The following is a 23243-nucleotide window of genomic DNA, read 5'->3' on the forward strand; positions in this document are numbered from 1 at the left end:
ATATTTGTGCATGGGTTTTTTATTTTTATTTTTAAGCAGCCTCAGATTTTTGGCTGCTTTTATTAGAAGCCTTTGGCCAGTCAATGTATCAGCTCACTTTCAAACACTGTAGTTTGGCTCATTTTTGGTAATGGTCTGAGAGTTCAGTAAAAGAGCCTCTTGGGGCAAGAAGTAGTCCATTAAACATCTGTTACTGTTGGTGTATGAGCAAGTCTGCCAGTCTACTGAAGCCAGTTTATGCAGAGTCTTCCTTAACTGCTTAAGCCAACTTGAGCTTGAACTATGACCAGCCAATTAGCTTTTGGCAGTGGCTCCAAAGAAAACAACTTAACAGAAGAAGTAGAGGCTTTGCAACGCACATTCTCCAGGATCCACAATGGCTTGTAGCTTTGTGTATTGATGTAGAATTTGCCTTCACTGACCAGGAAAGCTTTTCTCCTTGTGGCCTCATCCTTCACTTCCAGTCCATGTGGAATGTTTACTGTAATAAGGGATACCCCATAGTGAATCTACATAAAACTGCACTTCATCTTCACATGCAAAGCTAATCATTACAGGTTCAGTTCAGCTTCGCAGGTGCAAGAGTAGTTCCCAATGGGATTGTTTGCTTTTGTTATTAGGTATCAAGTATTCTGTTAGAACTTTGACATTCAAAATTAAAAAATCTTCCTATAAGTATAAACTTAAACAATTTTGGAACAGGGATTATATTTGCTCTGGGGTAATGGTCTTTGACAGCATCGCAGTACAGAGCCCACACATGCTCACATTTTTTAAAGGCATAATAGGATCTGGAACAGTATGTAAAATTCTCAAATTCCAAATTTTGGAATATAGAGTCTATAAAGCAGCACAGAGAGGAGGAGTTTTTCTTGGAATATTTCACATTCTAAAACACAGCATTAAGTGTTTTTTGTATGCCTAGTCAAACAAGCACCTGGTGTTTTCCCATTCTTGACCTTAAATATAGGAATGGCAAAAAATGTGTTACCTTTAAAGAAGAAAAGAAAAAGAAAGTCAGAGGTATTGGACATTTAGGACAAGAATCCAGAAAATTGTCTTTGTTATACAGTGATGCTGTAAATCCTCACCAGAATCACACACAGTAAGAGCTTCTGAAGAAATTATCCAGTTGCATAATTGGAGAAAATAAAACTTTCTTGAAACCGTGATGCATAATTAAATATATATATATATATATATATATATATATATATATATGCAGGTTTTGGTGTCTTCGGGTGTCTTCCCGTGTAAGAGTCGGGGTGTCTGTGCGACGTTTCGACGAGGTCTCACTCGTCATCTTCAGGCTGGTGCTTTCGGCTTCTTGTTACTGGAACAGAGCAGAGTCTGGTGTTTGAGTTCCTATAAATACTGTTGAGGGGTGTGGTGTATAGCCTCCAACGTTCTGGGCAGAGAGGAAGTTCCTAGATTAGTGTGCCTTTTCTTCTTTTGTTCCTTAATTACTTGAGGGATATCTTGGGTGATTTCATGAGTGATATTCTGAATACCACTGGGTGGGTCATTAAGTGTAGATTAGTTGCTAAAGCTTTCGTGTCTTGACGTCTTGAGCTTGTGAAGAGTTTTTCTGAGAAGATGGCTGTGCTGCATTTAGTTGTGCTCTGGCTTGGCTTCGTGTATAGGGGCGAGCTGTGGTTTTGTGCCTTGTGCCAGCCAGATCTGTGTAGGGATTGCAAAAAGAAACACCCCCCAAAAACCAAGACACAGAAGAAAACAATGGCATGGCCCTCCTTCCTTATATCAAGGGCACTACAGACAAAATCAGCAAAATCCTCCATAAACACAATATCAAAACAGCCTTCTGCACCAACCAAAAAATAGCCAATATCCTCAGAAACCCAAAAGACAAAATCCAGCTGGAAAACCAAGGGGTCTATGAAATACCCTGCAAAGTCTGCCCAGCCACGTACATTGGACAAACAAACAGACGAATAAATGCACGTATCGCAGAACACAAGAATGCCGTCAAAAAAGAAGAAAAAACTTCCTCTCTTTTCCAACACATGAAAGAAACAGGACACGAAATTAATTTTGCAGATTCCAAATTGCTCTTTAACATGGAACATCACCACAAGAGAATAATCATGGAAGCCATCGAGATAGAGAAACACCCTCACAACATGAACAAGCGTGACGACACGTCCCGCCTGCCAGACATCTGGAAATTAGCCCTCCCCACAAAAACCGACACCAGAACCAGAGGCACACAGAACGCCGTCACCAATCAACCATACCAGACCCAAACCCAGACCCTCTCCACAGACATATTACAGACTCCATCCAGTAGCCAAACTATAGTGGCACCTCCGGATGCTGCACCCCCCTGCAATCCCTACACAGATCTGGCTGGCACAAGGCACAAAACCACAGCTCGCCCCTATACACGAAGCCAAGCCAGAGCACAACTAAATGCAGCACAGCCATCTTCTCAGAAAAACTCTTCACAAGCTCAAGAGGTCAAGACACGAAAGCTTTAGCAACTAATCTACACTTAATGACCCACCCAGTGGTATTCAGAATATCACTCATGAAATCACCCAAGATATCCCTCAAGTAATTAAGGAACAAAAGAAGAAAAGGCACACTAATCTAGGAACTTCCTCTCTGCCCAGAACGTTGGAGGCTATACACCACACCCCTCAACAGTATTTATAGGAACTCAAACACCAGACTCTGCTCTGTTCCAGTAACAAGAAGCCGAAAGCACCAGCCTGAAGATGACGAGTGAGACCTCGTCGAAACGTCGCACAGACACCCCGACTCTTACACGGGAAGACACCCGAAGACACCAAAACCTGCATTCCTGTACCCGTGAAAATCTACGAAAGCAAATATATATATATATATATATATATATATATATATATATATATATATATATGTATGTATGTATGTATATATATATATGTATATATATATGTGTGTGTGTGTGTGTGTGTATATATATATATATAACCCAACTTTCCTGGTGATGAACCTGACGCTGCTAGCATAACTTGGATTCAGATCTCTTCCCCCTAGAATAGCCTCTGTAATGGTTTACAGACAAGGGACCTAGATGAGGTAACTTTTCCTCCAGCAACTAGATAATATCCTGAAATTGCGTTCCCACTTTAATCAATTATTCATTAGAAAGCGTGCCTTTGTATGAATGCCAGTTTTCCAATCTGATTTCTACCATGAAGTGTTTGTTTTGTCTTATTGTTTGGTGCATCATAATTGCTTGTTGTCTTTTCTTTTTAACTGTTGTGGGGCCCTGATGATTCCTGGTTAAACTGTGTGTGGGGGGGGGGAGAGATTTTTTTATTTCAGCAGTAAATAGATCCTGTCCTAAACTGCCTGTGATGAGGTGGGAAATCCACATTTATCCTTTATTTAGCACATCTCACTTGCTTAGACTCCACTGTGCAAAATTAACAATTTTTACTTGGAAGTAGTTCTCATTGTATTCAGTGGAGCTTATTCCCAAATAAGTGTGCACAACATTGCTACCTTGGTGTAGCATCTTGCCATATTCTCCAGTATTCTCCCTTCCAGGAGCAATGCATTATTTCTAAAGTTTACGTTTTAGGGTGTTTCTGCTTTCTATTAAAATTGCAAAAGGGTGCAAAGCCGAGCATGTTATCTGGGTAGGGGGTGGCTACATGCAGCTCAATTTATCCTTCAGATTTATAGGTCATAAAGAAAAATTGCCCCCATCTGTGAGCAAAGGTGGTCTCTGCCTAAAACCCCATTAACAGTATCATTTAAAAAAGACCCTACTATGTTATTATGTACTAGCAAATACACATTATTATGGTTGGTGGTGTCTATGTACAGAAAGGACTGGTACACTACATTGCCTTCCTCTTTCAAAGATGTCAGGGATGGAGGGAAAGTCTTTCCTCTCACTGCAGCAAGTTCCCAAGAACAGTGCTTTCATCCACAGGATTGAATGGGAACCATTACTAATATGAGTGAAAGTAAAAGGAGCACATCACTGTGAAAGCCAAACCAATTTACGTCCTTTAAGTCTCCAAGCCACTTTGAAATTATTTCTTTATTTATTGCATTTATATCCCACCTTTTTCTCAAAGGAGTGCAAGGTGGCACAGATACCCCTCCTCATTTAATCCCAGTGACAAACCTGTGAAGTTTGTTAGGCTGGGGGGGGGGGTAATGACTGGCCCAAAGACACCCAGTGAGCTTCATGACTGAGTGGGAGGATTTGAACCCTGGTCTCTCAGGTCCTAGTCCAGCGCTCTGTCCAGTACATCACACTGACCTTTGGTGGAAAGCTGGGAACTGTTATAAATAAAGAGCAAATCAGAGAAGTTTGCATTTTAACACAAGAAACACAAAATCCAAGTTTGTAATATCGTCAGCTTAGAGGTGCATTTAAAACATGAAAGTTAAGGAGGACATGCAGAAGCCAGTACATTCTCTGCATTGGAATCCACTGATAGCACAGCCTGTCAGTTGATGTGCCGTTGCAGCTTTGAAACCCTTTCAGCTGAGCTAATAGTTCACAGATTGGTTTTTAATTATTGTGATTATTCTTGTTCCTCAAGAGCCCAGGATCCCCTGGAAGCTATTTGTCTTTGCTTTTGGTTCTTATGCCGCAGCTGTTGCTCCTGCTGCTGAACATACGTTGCATTTTTTGGCTTGCTGGTGTTCTCCAAACAGGCCTGGGGAACATCTTTTGGTTGCTCCTTTGAGGCCTTTGCGTGAGGTTTGCCCTAACAACTAGGCGTAATATGAAGAGAAGGAAAATGTTTTGGTACATGGGGCAGGAGGCCTTAATGTAATGATTTGTTTGTTTAAAGGTGCATGTCTTCCATCCATTTTGTATATCATGTTTAAGCATTAGAATTCATATTCTGTCTAGCTAACTGACCCCATGGGCTGCTTTCAAGAAGCACAGAGCCAAACATGGTTTTAAAGAGCTGCCGTTGCTCTTTGGCTCCTTGGTAGGCTCTTGCTGGCCCTGCATCCTAGCCGTGGTGGGGAAAAATGTCCACAAATTTTCTAGATTTCCAGCATATATTTTCTGGGTCATAGATGCAGTATGATCTATGAGATTAGTATTATATGCTTGTACGGTGGTATCAGTTCTATTTTTTGAGCTGCCAGAATTCACCATGAACACTTTCCTTGTTCTCTTATAATGGCAATGGCATTCCTGTAAGTTCCGGCTGAAAAAAAGCCCTGGGTAGTATGTTGTTATTCATAAAGTAGCAAATCCAAAAAGATGCCAGCTGTTGGATCACAGCAGAGCACAAAGGCAAGTCCTGGGCTTGTTGGTTGCCCACTAGAGTTGCCAGCTCCTGCCCTTGAAATGGTTTCTGTTCCTTTTCAGAGCTCCAGAGTCTTCATGCTAGGACAGTAAGAGAACAACTCTTATTTGAAGGCTGCACGTGGTTCCAATATAATAAGCCATGGCATGCCAGTTGTTGTCTATCTCAGGTCAGTCACGCTTGCCCAAATAGGTATTTCACATTAATTTTGCACAGGGCTATTTTTCTAGAAGAAAGAGGTGCCCAAACTCACCATGAACACCTCCCTTTTTCTCTTATAATGGCAATGGCACCCACCTGACAGGTGCCAGAACTGAGTTCCAGCTGGGGAAAAACCCCTGGTTTTGTATCATTAACCATAACATAATGGACTTCATGTTTCTTGGACATGCTGAAAGCAATATAGAGCAAAACTTTACCAAATCAATTGCTACTGATGATATGTGAAAACTAAAAGCAGATGATAATCTTGGGGGTCAGGTGGTAATATTTATTACACCAGGAAAGAGTCAAGATAATGAATAATATCTGTACAATTATTGGTTTCCTTTTCTACCTCCTGGTAGAGTTAAAAATGGTTTCAGTTTTCATGGCATGTTGGCTAAGGAATCCAGGAAAGGAAAATTAAACTAGATTAGTGGAAGTTAAGCAAATTGCATCTTGACAGATTTAGAGCCTATGCAGAATTAGGTTGATGATAGCACACTTTAAACTACTTAACCGTCACTTTGGTGGCAAGTATTTGGTTGCAAATATTAGTCCAAATTTCAGTACAGTATATCCGAACTTAAATATATGTAAGAAATACTTCCCACATTAGTTAGAAAGGCAAGCACTCTCTCTTCCTTGTGAAAATGTGAGATCAGATGGGTTAACAGGTATGTTTCTTTAGCAAAAATACAGAAGCTCCCCAAATACTCTTTGGAAATAATGGATCCATTCTAGAACACATTTTTTCTCTCCTGTTTTCTTGCTCAGCTGCTTCTGTTTCCTTGCAATTTCTCCAGAAGAAGGAACCTTAGTCCTGAAATTATATTAGAGGTCAATCAGAGCAGGCTTTACAGGATCCAAAGGTCTACCAGCAGCCCTGATTTTTTTCAGCCATAGCAGACTTCCAGGCTTCTAAAGGCTTGCTTTGCAGTCCACAAAAGCTGGTCCATGACACCATATTTCTTCTGTCCCCTCCCTGCACTTTAAAAAAAGTCCATGCAGAAATTATTGAAGCTGTTATTTGCATTGTTGAATATTTCAGTTATGAATGGTTTATAAATAGCTGTACACAAAATAATTAGAATCTTATGTGTAAAAGGAACAATTTCTTTTATTGCACCATAATCTAGGAGACAGGAAGGAATAATGAGAAGATAAAATGAGAGCAGTCCTGTTGTGCATTTCTGAGTTCCTAATTTTTAAAAAAAGGAAACAAATTTGGGATTTGCACAACCTAATTAAAAACAACAACACACCACTCCAAGAAGCAGTAACAAAAATGTATACCCAATATAGCTTTGGCTGCAGAGAGACTGAAGAACTTGTCCTTTTGAGAGAACAGGTTTTTGTTCCTTAGAACTATCCTCCTGCATGGAAATACTTAAAGTTAAAAATGAACATATATATGGTGGCTCCCTGAAGAATAATTGTGAGCAGTAAATATTAATGAACCAAATATGTGACCTGAGCAGTTACTAGCGTTTGGAAGCTTTGCCTTCAGAGAGAACTAGGGAGGCAAGGGAAAGAAGAAGGAAAATGTATTACCTTTTAATACTTTTTTCCTGGTCTGATAGTTAAATGCTAATTGGGAGCTATTCGTTGCAGATGGAAACTATTTTTTAAAGGAATGAAGGGTGGGGGGCAGAGAAAGATGTGCATTCTGGCTCAGGCCATTTCCTCCCCTAATTTTACTATTTCTCTAGAATTCGTAATGCAACCGCCTTCATAGTGCCATTGTTGTGAGAATGTGCAAAAAGTCAGGTGTTGAGGGGCTTTCATCCACCCATCAGAATAATTGACATTGGGTTGTATCTAATGCTGGTCCTATTCAGAACAGGCCAATTGAAATTGAAGGACGTGACCAACTGAAGTCCCATAATTCCAGTGGGCTGATAGTCAAATATAGCTGGATACAACCCATTGTGCAGCAGTTGTCCATGCTCCAACAATATGTGGAATATGCAGAAGAGGGATGGAGAACCTTACCTTTCTTCATAGAATCCAGCATGTTCTAAACAACTGTAGGGGAATGGCTGTAGTTCTGTGGTGGAATGCATTCTTTGCATACAAGAGGTTCCAGGTTCAATCTCTGGCATTTCCAGGCTGGGAAATACAGTGGTACCTCGGGTTACAGATGCTTCAGGTTACAGATCCTTCAGGTTACAGACTCTGCTAACCCAGAAATAGTACCTTGGGTTAAGAACTTTACTTCAGGATGAGAACAGAAATCGTGCGGCGGCAGCGGGAGGCCCCATTAGCTAAAGTGGTACCTTAGGTTAAGGACAGTTTCAGGTTAGGAACAAATTAAGTTCTTAACCCAAGGTACCACTGTATTCTTGTATCAACCTCAAAGAGCCGTTGCCTATTAGTGTAGTTTGGGGTGTGAGACCTGTGGCCTTCCATATGCTGGACTGCAATAACAAAAGTAAATGGAAACCAAAATTATTTTTTCCCATAAAGTCACAGCATATCTCTTCTTTGACCTTCTAAAATTGATTTTCTCTCTCTTCATAGCTGGGCCTAAAGTGTTGAACTCCTTTTCTGCTCCTAAGCTGGGGGGGGGGGCAGGGGAGAGAGGAGCATCTTCACAGCATTTTTCCCTTCCCCACTTTTCCATTTGTCTATAAGTATCTTGCTAAACTGGAAGGACACTTCTATTTTCTTTGGTTTTATTGACCATCTTATATTACCTATTTTGTATCAGTGTGAAAGGATGTCTAAGAAGCCCTCTGGAACTGCAAAAGAAAGTTCAGCCTTGGGGCAAGTTGTTTGTTTAGCGTTTTTCATAGAAGGGTTCCTTTTGTATTTTAAGGTCAGCAGCAGGTAAGGAATACAGAACTGAACTGGTGGTCTAGAGATCCTATGAACGGCCGGACAAAGGCAGTATTCTTGCTCAGGAACCACTTGCCAAAGTTCTCACATAGATCTCCAGGCTTTTTTGCTGTGCAAGAACAAAGACTTCCTTGCATTTGTAGACTCAGCATAATTGTGCCATGGTTATTAGTATTTATCTGTTATCCTTTCCTGTCTCCTTTAAATGTTTTTTGGAAACTTCTGAGCAGGAATGTATTTCTTTTAAAAAGCTCATAAACTTCCATACAGTGGGCGCTCCCTCTTCAGTTCCCAGTCTCACACTGTGCACTCCTCCATCCAGATCTAGATGTCCAAAGACAGAGAAAATCTGCTTTCTCCATTGAAACAAAACAGGGCAAGACTTTGCAAGCAAGTAGCATCTTGCGCTCACTGGAGCTTCTGCGCCTGGCAGAACTATCTAAGCGGTTGCTTGGGGCAAGATCTTATTTTCCAGGATTCTTTGCACTGTGATTGGATTGTTCACAGCATCCAGTTAGGCCCTGGGAACTTTGGCAACATTGGAAAGGGCCCTGGGGCGAACCTCCCAGGCTTGGCGATGCAGCCACTTGCAAGAAATAGTTGCACCAGGGCAACCTGTGTAGACACTCCTGCCATAACCTGGCAGTGTCAGCCTGAAGAAGGATGGGATGAGCACTGTGAATCACACTTTCCCCTCTAATTATGCTCATTGATTTGTCAGGGGTGATGCAACAGATCCCTAGTGAATTTTGGCAAACCAGTCTTACCTGAACTTATTTTCCCATCTTGCAAAATCGCAAAAAATAAAAAATCTCTGCTGACTTTTTAAGCTACATTTTAGCTACCACAGCTCTGTAGTTTGAGTCCAAAAATCCCTGAAAGAATTCTTAGTACTGTAACTGTATGATTTGCAGAAACACAGTCTCGCATTATCTGTGAGAATGGTTGTTCCCTGAAGGTGGCCTGCCACCACCCAGTACCCGTTAAAGAAGCATTTAAAAGATTTAGGGATTCAGCACAGCTGTGTTAATATTTTATTGCTTGTAAAAGCACATCTCTAAATATTCTCTGAAGTCCTGATGAGAAATGGGGGATGTTTGAATGTGTTTCTTTGTAGAGCTTGGTGGTTATTTGCATTGTCTGCTGAAGACAGTGTGGTTGGTGGGGGCAGTGGTGCTTTTGGACTATACGGTAGGTCCTCTTTGTCATTTGATAACAAAAAGATCCTGAGCCAACTGGAGAGGAGTGAAATGTACTGAGCTGTGACTGAGTCTGGACTGGCCCACACTTTGGCTCAGCAAATTCAAAAATAATACACTGCAACGCTATACTGGCTTCCTTTTCACATTCTTCTTCGGTAAAAGGACGAGCTAGGGGGAAAAGAAGTCTCTTTTTTTACCAGTGTTCTTATCTGTCTCAGTAATAATTCCACAGGCAGGACAGTAGTTTTGAACAGCTGTAAAATAAATTAGATTAGAATCTCTACACTCTGCTTGCTCCCTGGTCCTATAACTTCATCATAGTCAGATGGTTTAATTAAGAGGCATCGCCTTCCTTTCCATCCCAGTATGTCTAGAGGCTGTTGCTTTGCATGCTCTTTTTTCAATCTCTTAAGAAACAAGGGACTTTAAAAAACAAAACAAAACATAATACATATTATTCAGGGATTTGTGTGGAGGAGGAACCCATCAGTTATTCTCAGCATTCCACTTGTGTCTACAGTTTACTTACAAACAAGTCTGGTATTTTTTTTACTGTTAGCAAAATATTTAACCAGTTACTTATGACAGTTCATACAAATTTATAAAGCGTACTGTAGTGTTGGAAGCCCTGTAATTAAAGGTGTTATTACGACACATGAAAATGATCCATTGCTGTGAAAGAATTGGTCCATCTTCAGAATAATACAAATATTTAAGAAATACATTGACATTAAAAGTTTGTTTTGCCAGCTATGACACCAGATCCTCATCTGTATTCCTTTTGTGCCTCAAACAGAAAATAGCAATTTGATCCTTTTTGTTGCAAATACCAGGCTAAGAAAGGAGGTTCTAGGCACTGGGTATAATAATGGTATTTTTCAGAGTTTAGTACATTTGTGTTCTTTCTGCATTAAAAAAAAATCCACAAAAAGAAATCGAACCTCTCATTTCTTGTTCTGATCTAAATGAGAGGTAGAGCTGGGTACCATCCGCATACTGGTGAACATCCAACCCAAACCCCCTGATGATCTCTCCCGGTGGCTTCATATAGAGTTGAAAAGCATGGGAGAGAGGACGGAGCCCTGTGGCACCCAACAAGTGAGAGTCCAGGGGTCTGAACGCTCACCCCCCAACACCACTTTCTGGACACAGCACAGGAGGAAGGAACGGAACCACTGCACAACAATTCTTCCAGCTCCCAACTCCCCTCGACAGTCCAGAAAGATAACCATGGGCAATGGCATCAAAAGCTGCAGAGAGATCTAGCAGAACCAGGAAACAGCTTTTCCCTCTATCCCTAGCCCACCAGAGTTCATCAACCAGCACAACCAAAGCACTTTCAGTCCCATGATGGGCCTTAATCCCGATTGGAAGGGATCCAAATGATCCCTTCAATGACCACCCACTCAGTCACCTTGCCCAGGAATGGGACATTTGCAAGACCTTGGAAATAAACAGTGTTTTCAGCAAAAAAAAAAATTCTCTAACTAGAGGAGCTATTTTATTGGATTAACAGGAAAATCTGGTAAAATTAATCTGAATACATAGTCCAGGAATGCAAATGCATTCTCTTTAAACATGAGTATACACTATCTATTCCCCCCCCCAGGTCCAGTTAGTTCACAAGATACTGCTTTTGTCCATATGAGCAATCCAGATATTTTGATGGAATGCTCTCACTTGGCTAGAGCTTGTCATGCCCACCAGGTGACTGTGGAAGTGGCCCCAGCAAGTTCTTGGAAGTGCTTATTGGAAGAGCTGCTGAGACCATGAGGATTTAATCTCGAATGCTTCCATGCCTGAAAAAAGTATTGCGTGAATGAATGATTCCTCAATTAAAATAGGACTTGACGAGCACTAATTTTGTTAAATCTGCTATGAATGGTCCTTATGAGAAGCTGGTGAAATTATCAGAGTGGTGATGGAAAATATGATGTACTTATTATTAAGGGCAGGTTTTCAACAGTTTGAGGGAAATTGGTTCCTTGTTGTTCCTAAAATATTGCCACCTTACCGGTTGCAAAGAAATGTCTAGCTAGATTTGTATAAATAAAAGATAAAACTGGCACAATAAATCTTAACACAATGGACTTCGTTGTTATATTAATCATGAAAATCAAGATATTTTCATCCAATGGAAAAAGCTTTGGATTTTAGACCATAAGAGAGATAAAGCATTATATGCCTATTGAGCTAGGGGGAAAAAATATTTTTTCATCAAGTCTTTCAGACAAGGACAATATTTTCCTCTCCTTCTGGGAACTCTTGTAGTCTAACTTAATAGTTACTGACTAAAGGGTTGGCTGAGCTTTTGGGGGACTTGTATCTGTTCTTGGTCTTCCAGATGTTTCATGATACCTTTGTGGTGATGTCTGCTTACAGGATCTCTCTCTATTGGTTTGTCTGCAGGTGCTGCCGGGCGCTCGATTGATTGCTGTTGCCTCACCAGCTGATCCTGCAGCTGGTGGCGTTGATGGATCTCCACTCCAAGGGAGTGATATCCAAGTCCAGTATGTCCAGCTGGCACCTGTGACGGACCACTCAGCTGCTAATCAAGTACGTAGATCTTTTCTCTGTTAGAAAAGGAATGATGGGCATTTGTCTCCCGCTGGGCCTGTAATTCTCAGTTTTTGTAAAAGTGTTGCCTATAGTAAGTGCAATCTTTTATATTTAATGATAACTATCTCTCTCCTGCCTCAGTTTCCAGTTTAGTGGATTTGCCCTATGATAGCATCTGGAAGCTATGCCTTGGATACCATTTGTATACATTTCTTTATTTTGCACAGTTTGTCCTGTTTTTCATAGCATCAGAGTGGGGGACTTCCCTCATGTTTTTAATCTTGTCTTTGCTATCATAACCCTTGCAATTGCACAGTATTTGAATCGGAAGTTGTATTTTGTGCTCAGTATGATTGCTGGTGTTTCTGAATAGATAGAACATAAGAAAAGCCCTGCTGGATCTCAGGCCCATATCGTCTCACATCCTGTTCTCAGGGTGGCCAACCAGCTGCCTATGGGAAGCCCACAAGTTGGATCTTGAATGCACAGAAGTAGCTTCATCCCCAGCACACCCAATCATTAATCTCCGGGTGGCTTTAAATTCTTGAGGGATAAGGTTATCACTGGCAACTAGCTATTATGGCTATGTTCTGCCTTCAGTGTTGGAGGCAGTAAGCTTCTGAATATCAGTTCCTAGGAAACACAAGTGAGGAGAGTGCTGTTGTGCTGCTTGTGGGCTTCCTATTAGGGCCTCTGGTTGGCCAATGTGAAACAGGATGCTAGACTAGATGGGACTTTGGCCTGATCCAACAGGGCCCTTTTTATCTTATTATGGTCTTACTGTAGGTAGAAGGAGGACATATGCCTAAATATTTCCACCAGCCCTGAGTGAGGAAGCCCATGAGTTATACTTAGAATCTGAGGCTCTCTTTCGAAAAATAAAATAAAAGTATGATGATTATTTAAAGGGTCTCACTTAAGAGTTTTATGTATTTTCATGAAAGACTGAGCTGTTGATCCAGGAGTTTCCCAAAGTTTCTTAAGCTGAACTTCATTCTTGGTGCACATGCCAAGGCTGGCTACTGCTGCTTAAGTGAAGTGTGCCCCAGCATCTTTGGCACTGTATCTTAATAGTGTCCTTGGAAGCAATGTGCAAATTAAGCCAGGGTTCCAAGTCAAGCTGGTTTCAGGCCAAGTCCCCCAAAGCAAGAGGCAGATCCAGGCAGACTCAAGAGCTACTTGTTACCCAAGGGTGAGCTGGAGGCAGGTTCAAGAGTGCTGGGGGTCAGAGCCAGGAAATCAAGTCAGCCCAAGGTGAGTCACTCCAGAGCTTGGCAGTTCCCAGAGCCAAGAACATTCTGTACTCTTTCCATAGCCAAATGGGGGAAGCAAACTTTGGCCTCAAAACCAAAGGATATGACCCCAGACTCTAAATCAGCATGTGTAGGCCTCTAGCTTTTTCTTGGATTGTAATGTGGCCTGAATGAGCTCCCCAGCCCTGGGGCAGATGAAGTGACCAGGGAGAACACAAGGACGAGTTGTGGTTACATCTCTTTTACACACTACCAAGCCATAATACTACTGATACAGTATTGCCGCTTATGGTGCTTCCATTCCTAGAGTTCAGACTGTCAGCTTTTCCATTCCCAGCCCCTGTTTTGTAGCTATTTCTAACCTGGCTGCAACCATTGGCTCAGAATAGTGCGTTCCATGATTTAAGTTAGAATGGTACTCTTCGACTTGACATGCTTCTACACGTTTTTGCCAGCTTGAGGTGCCTTTCTCTATATAAATTATAGCTCTGCAATGGTTTGCCCCCCCTTTTTTTGCAAGCCAAAGGTTTCAGGGACCTCCTTTTGGAAGCAACTCCATTAAGGGGCAGTAGAGTGGTTTGGAATGTCCAAAAGACAGTTGTCTTGTACCTCCTTTTTGGATAGAGACAGAGCAGGTAGAGCAACCTGGAGCACGCAAAGCCTTTTTTTTTCATTAGGCAGCATAAAAATGTATAGAATTCTTGGTGAAAGAAGGAGCAGGGTGGCTGGTTGTATGTTACAAATATCTATAGACAATTTGGGTGCTTTATACTCTTCATTGCAAAACATTTGACAATATAATCTTGCATAACACTTTATATCTGTCCACAAATATTCAAACTGTTTTGTGGAAACCTGGGGTTCCCTGTTGTAAAGATAAGGAATGATGAACCCGCTCCCCCTGAAAGAGATCTTGCCCATTCCCCCCTGTAGCTCCAGGGAGCTTGGGATGTACTTGAGGTTAGGAGTGGGTGAATCTGTCCATTTTTTGTTTTTCTCGGTTTCTAATTTTTCCACCCTTAAGTTCAATTCTCCGCATTTCCACATCAGTTTGTGTTTTTTTTTTTAAAGTCCTCATGACAATTCTTCAGCAGATTTCTAATATCACAATTTTTCCTACTAGACACATATTTAAAGCAGTTTTCCCCAACACTGCACTTTTATGTATGTTATTTCCACTAATACATACATTTATATGCACACTTTACCCTAACATATGCATTTTTGTACACATTGCTTGGCTGGAGAATTGCATTGCAAAATTCGGAGAATGGTGAATTTCAAATTGTCACTTGCTGGTACTGTTTGTTTCCAAGAGTGTGTATCAAACATGGAGCAACCCCTTCTCAAACCCATAATTCTTTATTTCTGGGAGCTGAATGGCCCTAGCACTGTTGATAATACACAGGATGTATGCAGTGTTGTAGGCCTGAGAATAGCTAAAGGAGTACAATTAAACACATTTCTCAATGAAGAAGGAATATATGGGCTGGCCAGTTACTTAAAGCTGGTGTGAAGTTCCAGTCAGTCCCCACCCACAACTGGCAGTACACAAAACTACCCTCATTAATAATAAAAAGTCCTCCTCTTCTCCAATCCCTTCCCGGTCTGAAATGTGCTTTTAGAGATGATCGGGCTGTTGTGGAATATTATATAATTTTTGGTGTTGATGCCTTCTGGGTGGGGGATCACAAGCAACAAGAGGGAAGGCAGCATGAACTCAAGAGGGCATGCAGGTCATCTATTGAACAACATGTGTCATATCTTGCCAAGCCTCTCTTGTCAGCTGTACAGTGTCAAGTTCAAACTTGTTATGTTGGCAAACCCTTTTCAACATCAGCTTGTCTGCAGAAAAGCCCTACTCATTGCAGAGAACTCACATCTATATAGCATGCTGCTCAGGCCCCACAGGTCACTCTGCATGAATTGAGAGCATATCCTCAAAAATGCCCAGTTCTGCAGGGAAAGTTCAGTTGTTGAACTTCCCCTATCAAACTACCTTTCATTGGGAGTTGGTTCGCCATAAGAATCAGTGTGTTGAGGAGCCCTAGATTCCCTGGAGCAAGTGGAACATAGTTCATGTATTCATTTAGGCACCTTAGCTCTGGAACTACCTTCCAAGGAATGTTAGACTGTCCCCAAAAGTAGGAGCAGGAGGGTCTTGAAATATAGTGGCGGAACCCCCCCCCCCAACACATGCAATACAGGAGTGTGGGTTTCTCAAGAACTTCCCACTTAGCTCTTGAATACTGCTCAGCAGTGGGGGGAGAAGCATTTGCATAAGGCAGTGAGTGATTTCACCCACTGAAAATATTTTAATGCTACCATTCTGTGGGATTATAAGAGAAAAAAAGTGAGCGTCACCATGAAAGTGTTACTTATTGGAACAATTCCAAATGGATCTCAGATTTTCTGTGTGTGCCAAACCATTGCTGCTAAATAAAGCAGCTATGGCAATAGCCCATCCTTTCTCTAAGGCACTAGGACTCTTTCCAAATGTCCCTCAGACATACGGAAGGCAAAAACCTCCACTGTCATCTGAGTTGATCCCCTAGACGGTTGTCTTCACAGCAGGAGAGTCCTGCTTTCTTAAGTTTGCTTTTTGACCTAGAAAGTGTTCCGCAGACATCTATTGCTGCTGGAGTGATGAAGGGTTCACGCATCATATAATCAGAAGTGTTCTCTTTTAGCAAACTGCCCTCCTGGTTCCTGGCCTCTGAATTTTCCCATAAATTACCTTCCAACCGGGTGAGAGGCACTGCTCGTGACTTCATCCTCCCCTTTTGCTGCTCAGAGTTTGACAGGAGTCGGCCGTTTTGAATCCAGCGATAAATCTTTACATCTGTCTCCCACACCATTGGCAGCGACAGTGGAATTGCTCTCTTTCAGACACTTTGCGCCGTGTTAGCTTTTAATATTGTGGTTAACCACAGAGATTATACCATGCTGAAGATAAACTGAAAGGAATGTTGAAACTTAAATGAAGGAGCGGGGTATGTTAAAATGCAGACAAGGGTAGAGATGGCTTTGCTGGAACTGGCAGGGCCGTCTGCAGAGCCCACTGATGCAAAGGAGACAAATCAATATGGGCAGCCCATGAAAACAGTTTGATTTCTGAATAAAAAGAGAGGACGTTGAAGGGTTGGTGCTGCAGTAAAGCTGATGCAGGAAACGTGCACTGGATTATACCTTCCTTCGGGGAGTTTTTACTCCTGGGTTTCCTGCTTAGCACTACAGCCACAACCTGAGAAGCACAGGAAAGGGCCATCAAATGCACCCTTTTGGTACAGCTTCAGTTGCTGTGAGGATATATGTTTTTTTGAGTTGCACAGAATTTTTCACCAGTTAGACAACCTTGCCTAACTCCAGCACTTGCATGCTTCCATCCCAATGAAGGCTTGCTGACTTACAGTTTGTATCTTTTGCTCAGTGTAAACAAAGCTATAGTTAGCACTGTTTAATGTGCTCCACAGCAATTGTGGTCTCAACAGGCACCATTTAGCACTTTCCGGATTCAATGCAAAACACAGATATTAATAACCGCCCACCTGAGGACCTGTGGCCCACAAATTAGGTGCTTAGGTGGCTAATGGATAACATTCTTGTGGCGGAATATGAACAAGGCAGCTTCAGGCGTGAACAGATGCCAGCTTGCAACCCATCTCACGTCCAGGCTCCTTGTTTATTTTCACGCGCTGATTAAGTTCTTTCCTTACAGAAGTTCTAATGGTTCCTGACATGTTAAATTACAGCAATAACATTGGGAGTACCACACAAGAATTGTTTTTCCTTCCCTCTGCTGAAATTGGTGCAAGGGGAAATGGCTTCCACTTTAAAGCCAGCCCTTCGAAAGCCTTTCACATCTGGCTAAATTTTGGATAATTAAGCCTGGGTTTGCAAAGAAGCTGTTTTAGAGAGTTCTTTCTTCCAGGTGTTTGGGTGGCCACTTCAGCTGCAGACAAACTGTTGTTGTGAATGTTCATATTGGTAACTTAAAAAAATAAAGAATAAAGTAAGCATTACCCAAATGGTCTGTAAAATTGAAGGCGGGTGGGGGGAGGTGTCGGGAAGTCTGTAGCTGGCAGGAGAACAAACAGAAGTAGGCAGTAATTCATTTTAATGTATGTGACCTTAATTTGAGAACAAAGTGTTGCCATTTTGAACTTCATAGGCTCTCTGTATTAGTAAGCTAATCATTCACCACACAAGGGAGGAAAATCATTAGTTGGACTTTTATTCACTAGACAGTGAACCCTTTTCAGCTAGGACTCCCTGGTCCCATTTTCAGAGATTGCAAAGAGGTGATGGAAGAGTTGGACTATTAAATTTAAAAACAGATAGCCACTGTGCATTGGTTAGAACATAACTCCTACTGGCTTAACACTTGGCCACACAAAACCTGGTTCTGTAAAACCTAAAGCGTTTATGTTGCCTCTGAAAATGCTGGAGCTTTGGTGTGGGCTTCATGGGAAAATAATTTCTGGGGGACAGCAGGGAAATTGACAGAGACTGATTTCTTTACATGGGATGCAAGTGAAAAAGCTAAAATCTGTCTTCTTTGCCTGTACTCATAGTCACAATGGAATGTAGCAAAGAAGGTGTCATTTTAAGCCGGGGTGAGCTGACTTCACACTTGTCCAATTTACCTAGGTTTTTTTTTTAATGGGACCCCCCCCTCGATCTACCAACTGGAGACAATTGGAAAAGACATACAGTATGAATTAAAGAACAGGATGCCTCTGAGCACTGTGGAATTGTTTTTTGTACCAGTCCTTTCACACAATGGTCCACTCCAGGTTAACCCTGAACATTCTTGATTTTAGCACCCTAATTTAGATAGAAAAAGTCATTTCCTTAATGGCTTTTTTCAACAGTCACAAGTCAGAAACGCCTGCTGGACTGCTGCAGATCAGTCAGAAATCATAGAATCATAGAGTTGGAAGAGACCACAAGGGCCATCGAGTCCAACCCCCTGCCAAGCAGGAAACACCATCAGAGCACTCCTGACATATGGTTGTCAAGCCTCTGCTTAAAGACCTCCAAAGTAGGAGACTCCACCACACTCCTTGGCAGCAAATTCCACTGTCGAACAGCTCTTACTGTCAGGAAGTTCTTCCTAATGTTTAGGGGGAATCTTCTTTCTTGTAGTTTGGATCCATTGCTCCGTGTCCGCTTCTCTGGAGCAGCAGAAAACAACCTTTCTCCCTCCTCTATGTGACATCCTTTTATATATTTGAACATGGCTATCATATCACCCCTTAACCTCCTCTTCTCCAGGCTAAACATGCCCAGCTCCCTTAGCCGTTCCTCATAAGGCATCGTTTCCAGGCCTTTGACCATTTTGGTTGCCCTCCTCTGGACACGTTCCAGTTTGTCAGAGTCCTTCTTGAATTGTGGTGCCCAGAACTGGACACAGTACTCCAGGTGAGGTCTGACCAGAGCAGAATACAGTGGCACTATTACTTCCCTTGATCTAGATGCTATACTCCTACTGATGCAGCCCAGAATTGCATTGGCTTTTTTAGCTGCCGCGTCACACTGTTGGCTCATGTCAAGTTTGTGGTCAACCAAGACTCCTAGATCCTTTTCACATGTACTGCTCTCAAGCCAGGTGTCCCCCATCTTGTATTTGTGCCTCTCATTTTTTTTGCCCAAGTGCAATACTTTACATTTCTCCCTGTTAAAGTTCATCTTGTTTGTTTTGGCCCAGTTCTCTAATCTGTCAAGGTCGTTTTGAAGTGTGATCCTGTCCTCTGGGGTGTTAGCCACCCCTCCCGGTTTGGTGTCATCTGCAAATTTGATCAGGATGCCCTTGAGTCCATCATCCAAGTCGTTGATAAAGATGTTGAATAAGACAGAACCCTGTGGCACCCCACTAGTCACTCTTCTCCAGGATGAAGAGGAACCATTGATGAGTACCCTTTGGGTTCGGTCAGTCAGCCAGTTACAAATCCACTGAGTGGTAGCATAGTCAAATATACCTGTAAATCCTGATCTACCTTCTTCTCATCTCTGTCTTAAGCTATGTGGCATTAAGACAGGGGTGGGGACCTGGATGTGGCAGGTGGGCCAAATTGTTATTTCCCCGGCCCTTTGTGGGTGGGGCCAGTCGCCAGCATTGCAGTGATATCAAGTGACTTGCTTGTAGAGCTCCTTTCAAAGCACTATCTTGTGGAGTGCTTTGAAAGGGACCTAGTGATTGGTGGGTCTCACTGCCGACCAGCTGCTTTCAGCTGAGCCATACTGTATACGGTTTCAGTGTAGAACAAGTGGGCATGGCTTGGCTGAAATAACCCTTGTGGGTCAAATGGGGAGAGCGAGGACTGTGGCTAATTAGGCCTATGAAGATAGCATCAACTCTGTGTGTCTTCTTTTTCACATAGCAGAAATTCCTTCCCAGATTAACTTCAGCAATACTTTTGTATTGTTTGGTAAGCAGCCCAAGGAATATTTATTGATTATTGATTGAAAATTTATTGACTAAATCTAATAAATGTGTGGTGGTGGGGATGATGATGATAATAGTGGCTATTTTAGTATGTTGCCTTTGACTGAATAAGAGAGTGAAGAGGATGCTGCTTCTGAAAAGGGATAGCTTTTTCTGTCCAAGAAGGCTGAAATAGTTACATTCAGCTCCTGAATTATTTGCCTCTATCTGCACTGCTGCTTGAAAGAGGCAAAGCAAAATAATTCAGGAGTGGAATGTAACTCTTTCAGCTAATAAGAGCCAGCTACTCCTAAATCTCATACAAGTGGTTGTGTTTGATCCAAATAGTGCTGAAAGCACTCCTGGGGCCTTTTCTGGAACTTCCAAAAGTGTCTCACTGTATCACGTTATAGCAAAACGTGTATTCCCCCAATCTCTGGCAACTTTCCTACTTGTTTTCTAGAAGTAATACAGTAAGGTGGCAGTGAGGTCTCTGGGGTCCTTTGGAGTGTTCTTACCTTGGCGCCCCAGGGAGTTGCAAGGCAAACAAAAATACATGGGTGTCTCGTTGCTCCAGTTTTATTACTCAGATTAGTTCCACCACCTGCTGGGTTTAAGAGGAGTAGAGCTCTTCTTTATTACAAGGAGGCAGTCTAAATGGAGTACCAACTCTGCCAGCTTCTGGTCTCCAGCCACTCAGACTCTCCTAGAAGATTGGCATACATTTTCTGACACTGTTGGCAGAGTCAGATACATTATGTCTTCATGTGACTATAGAGGCGTCATAGCAGACATAGCTGCTCCAAGGCATAGCTGCTTCAAGGCACAGAGCTTCTGCTGACTCCAGACCTGAAGACCCTTAATCAAAGATTTGGATGTGGAAACATGGCTATGAAAAGAGGGCATCCTCTGCTTTATGAATGGTTTTCTGATGTAGGATCTAGGGCAGAGTAAGCCTGGGATTTCCTGGTCTATTTCACAAGATTATATTGGCTGATTCAGCAGAATTAGTCAGAGCCCAGGTGGTACATTTAAATAAAGATTTACTAAGGATTGCCTGTAACACCAAAATTAATGGCCACCAGAGCCTGGGGATAGGCAACCAAGGATGAGATTGTCCCAGACAGTTCGTCTTAGAGCCAGATGGTTGGACCTAAATGGGCCTTGGTTTTGACAAAGCACAGGAATTATTCCGTTGAATGTCAACAGCTTCTAGGATTTCTTGTTGTTGGCAGCGGTTGCTTGGACAGGATAGAAGGCCTTAAGCACCCTTGAACTGAGTGGCCAAGCCTACTAATAATGGTCAACCTGTGGCATGTTTGTTTGTTTGTCTGTCTCTCTCTCTTGTGCAGAGCACAGATTCTCTTCAGTCAGCCATCCAGCCGGAAATGCAGATAGACCACGGAGGCATTCAGATTCAGTGAAATGGAGTCAGTGAGAAGCAGAAGCACCACCACCACCAAACTCCACTCCAGCCACCTTGTCTGGCAGCTGAAGATCTTCTCCCTACCCTCTCCTGTACATAAGAGTGTGAGCCAGCTCCATTGAACTGATTGTTTGGAACCCCCTCCCACAGGTCCTCATATGAAGGAGGAGCTCCCTAGAATCTGATGTGCGGATGAAGAGAACTGCCATCATTTTCACTCCAGTGCAAAAGACTCCTAATGGACGTGGTTTAGCCATACCTGAAAGAAAAAGATGTTTTTGCAGAAGATGAAAGCTAGCTAACCTTAATTAATCAAAAGATTACAAGTGAATTGATGTGCCACCTTTCATCTCCGTGACTCATCCTTGTAAACGTCTCTAGATACCTTATCAGACTCTTGCCTGTCTTGCAGTACATACCTTACCACACAGAAAGAATCAAGAGTGCAAATATATTTTGCTGTTGAAAGAAGAATTTTTTAATTTGCTATGTTTATAACGAGAGAGAGAGAGAGAGAGAGAGAGAGATGGATGTATTTAAGAAAGAAAATGGGGGGAAGCCCATTATCACAATTGTTAGCTTTTTTGCTGCTGTTTTTTCTGTTTTGTTTCAGTGTAACCGAAATTAATTTTTTTTAAAAGGAAAAGAACAAATTTCCATACACATACAACCCTTGCCTTTTTTGTTGATATTGTTGCTTAACTACTTTTCTAAAGAGGGGTTAACTACTATCCAACACTTGTAATTATGCATTTCTAAATAAATAAATGTGTATTTATGAAGAGCATCCTTCTCTTGCCTGTCTGTGGAATATAACTCTTCTGAAAGACTTGCCTTTTCACATAGCAGTGCTTTACTCCCACATTAATTTTACTCAGACATTCTCCATCCAGGATGAAAAGCCCCCTCACTCTCATTCCCACCTGCCTCAGTGACAGGGCCCCCTGGAACACAGAGCATCTGAAGATGATCTTAACATCCAAGGCTGATGTGAAGACAATTGATCCTTTAGCTCATTAAAAGTAGGTCTCTAAACTCTGAGTTGAGATTGAAGCCAGTGTTACTGTTTAAACACAGAGGTGATAGGACCCCAAAGCCCAGATACACTTAGCACCCTAGCAGCTATGTTTTGGACTAAATGCAGTCATAATGCATCACCTCCTACAGTCCCAGTAATATGTAAGGATAGATTCCAACATTTATTTTCTAAAAAATAAAATAAAATTGGGGCTTTGGAACATGGATACTTGGATTAGGGCTTTTCACCGAAAGAAACATTCCTTGCTGGGATGGATAGGGGTTCCCTCAGCTCATAGCTGCATAATTAGATCACGTCACACCTCAGATTTGAAGCACTTCAGGTTGCTTTGCCTCTTCTTCCAAAACCTTGGATTGTAGGCCATAAAGGGTGTGTGTGTCGATAATTGTATGCAGTTGGCAGAATTGGATTAAATTTGCAGGCATAGGTATCCCTATTGTATGCATGAACATGGCATACAACTTAAAGGTGTTCCTAGGCACTGCTGCTGATATGTTACTTCTGCATCCCTTCCAAAAACACTGTAAATTGGAAGGAAAGAGAGAGCCCTGCTATAGTTGCTGAAAGCTAGACCTGCCAGTCACAGAACTACACTCCCCTCCCCAGCCTCTCCCTTCCCCTCTGCCAGGCATTTTCCAGTTTTGGTGAGGTTGGAGGAATGTACAAAAGAGTATCAAACTAGTAAACTAAACAAAAAAAATAGAAGTCCCCCCCAGCTCTGAGTTGGTTCTAAAGCTTCAGAACCAGCCTGCTTTCTTTCAGACTACCTCATATCTCTGAAATGAGCCTCGGACTCATGCTCGTCTGAAGTGAATACATAGTCATAACTGGGTTGGGCCCAGCTGCCCCCCTATCTAGACAGGGATAGTCTAACTTCTGTAATGATTCAGAAACCAGCTGGTACAGAATTCAGCAGCCAGGTTGCTCACCAGGGCAAAACGGTTTGAGCATATTACACTGTTCCTGGCCCGACTGCACTGGCTGCCAGTTAATTTCCA

The 23243-nt window shown here is 42.2% G+C and overlaps 1 protein-coding gene across 2 annotated transcripts in view; it reads left to right on the plus strand.

Annotated features, from left to right (window-relative positions):
• BANP (BTG3 associated nuclear protein) overlaps positions 1 to 21988 on the plus strand; it is a 154320-nt gene extending 132332 nt beyond the window's left edge. For both annotated transcript variants that reach the window (XM_082229209.1, XM_082229211.1), the window contains 2 exons: positions 11951 to 12097; positions 21133 to 21988. In XM_082229209.1, the coding sequence (XP_082085335.1) occupies positions 11951 to 12097; positions 21133 to 21204 (219 nt within the window). In that variant the 3' untranslated portion in view covers positions 21205 to 21988. The remainder of the gene's footprint in view (positions 1 to 11950; positions 12098 to 21132) is intronic.
• Positions 21989 to 23243: the final 1255 nt, after the last annotated feature.

This window comes from Podarcis vaucheri (assembly GCF_965113315.1).
Source record: "Podarcis vaucheri genome assembly, chromosome: 7".
Classification (NCBI taxonomy): Eukaryota; Metazoa; Chordata; class Lepidosauria; order Squamata; family Lacertidae; genus Podarcis; species Podarcis vaucheri.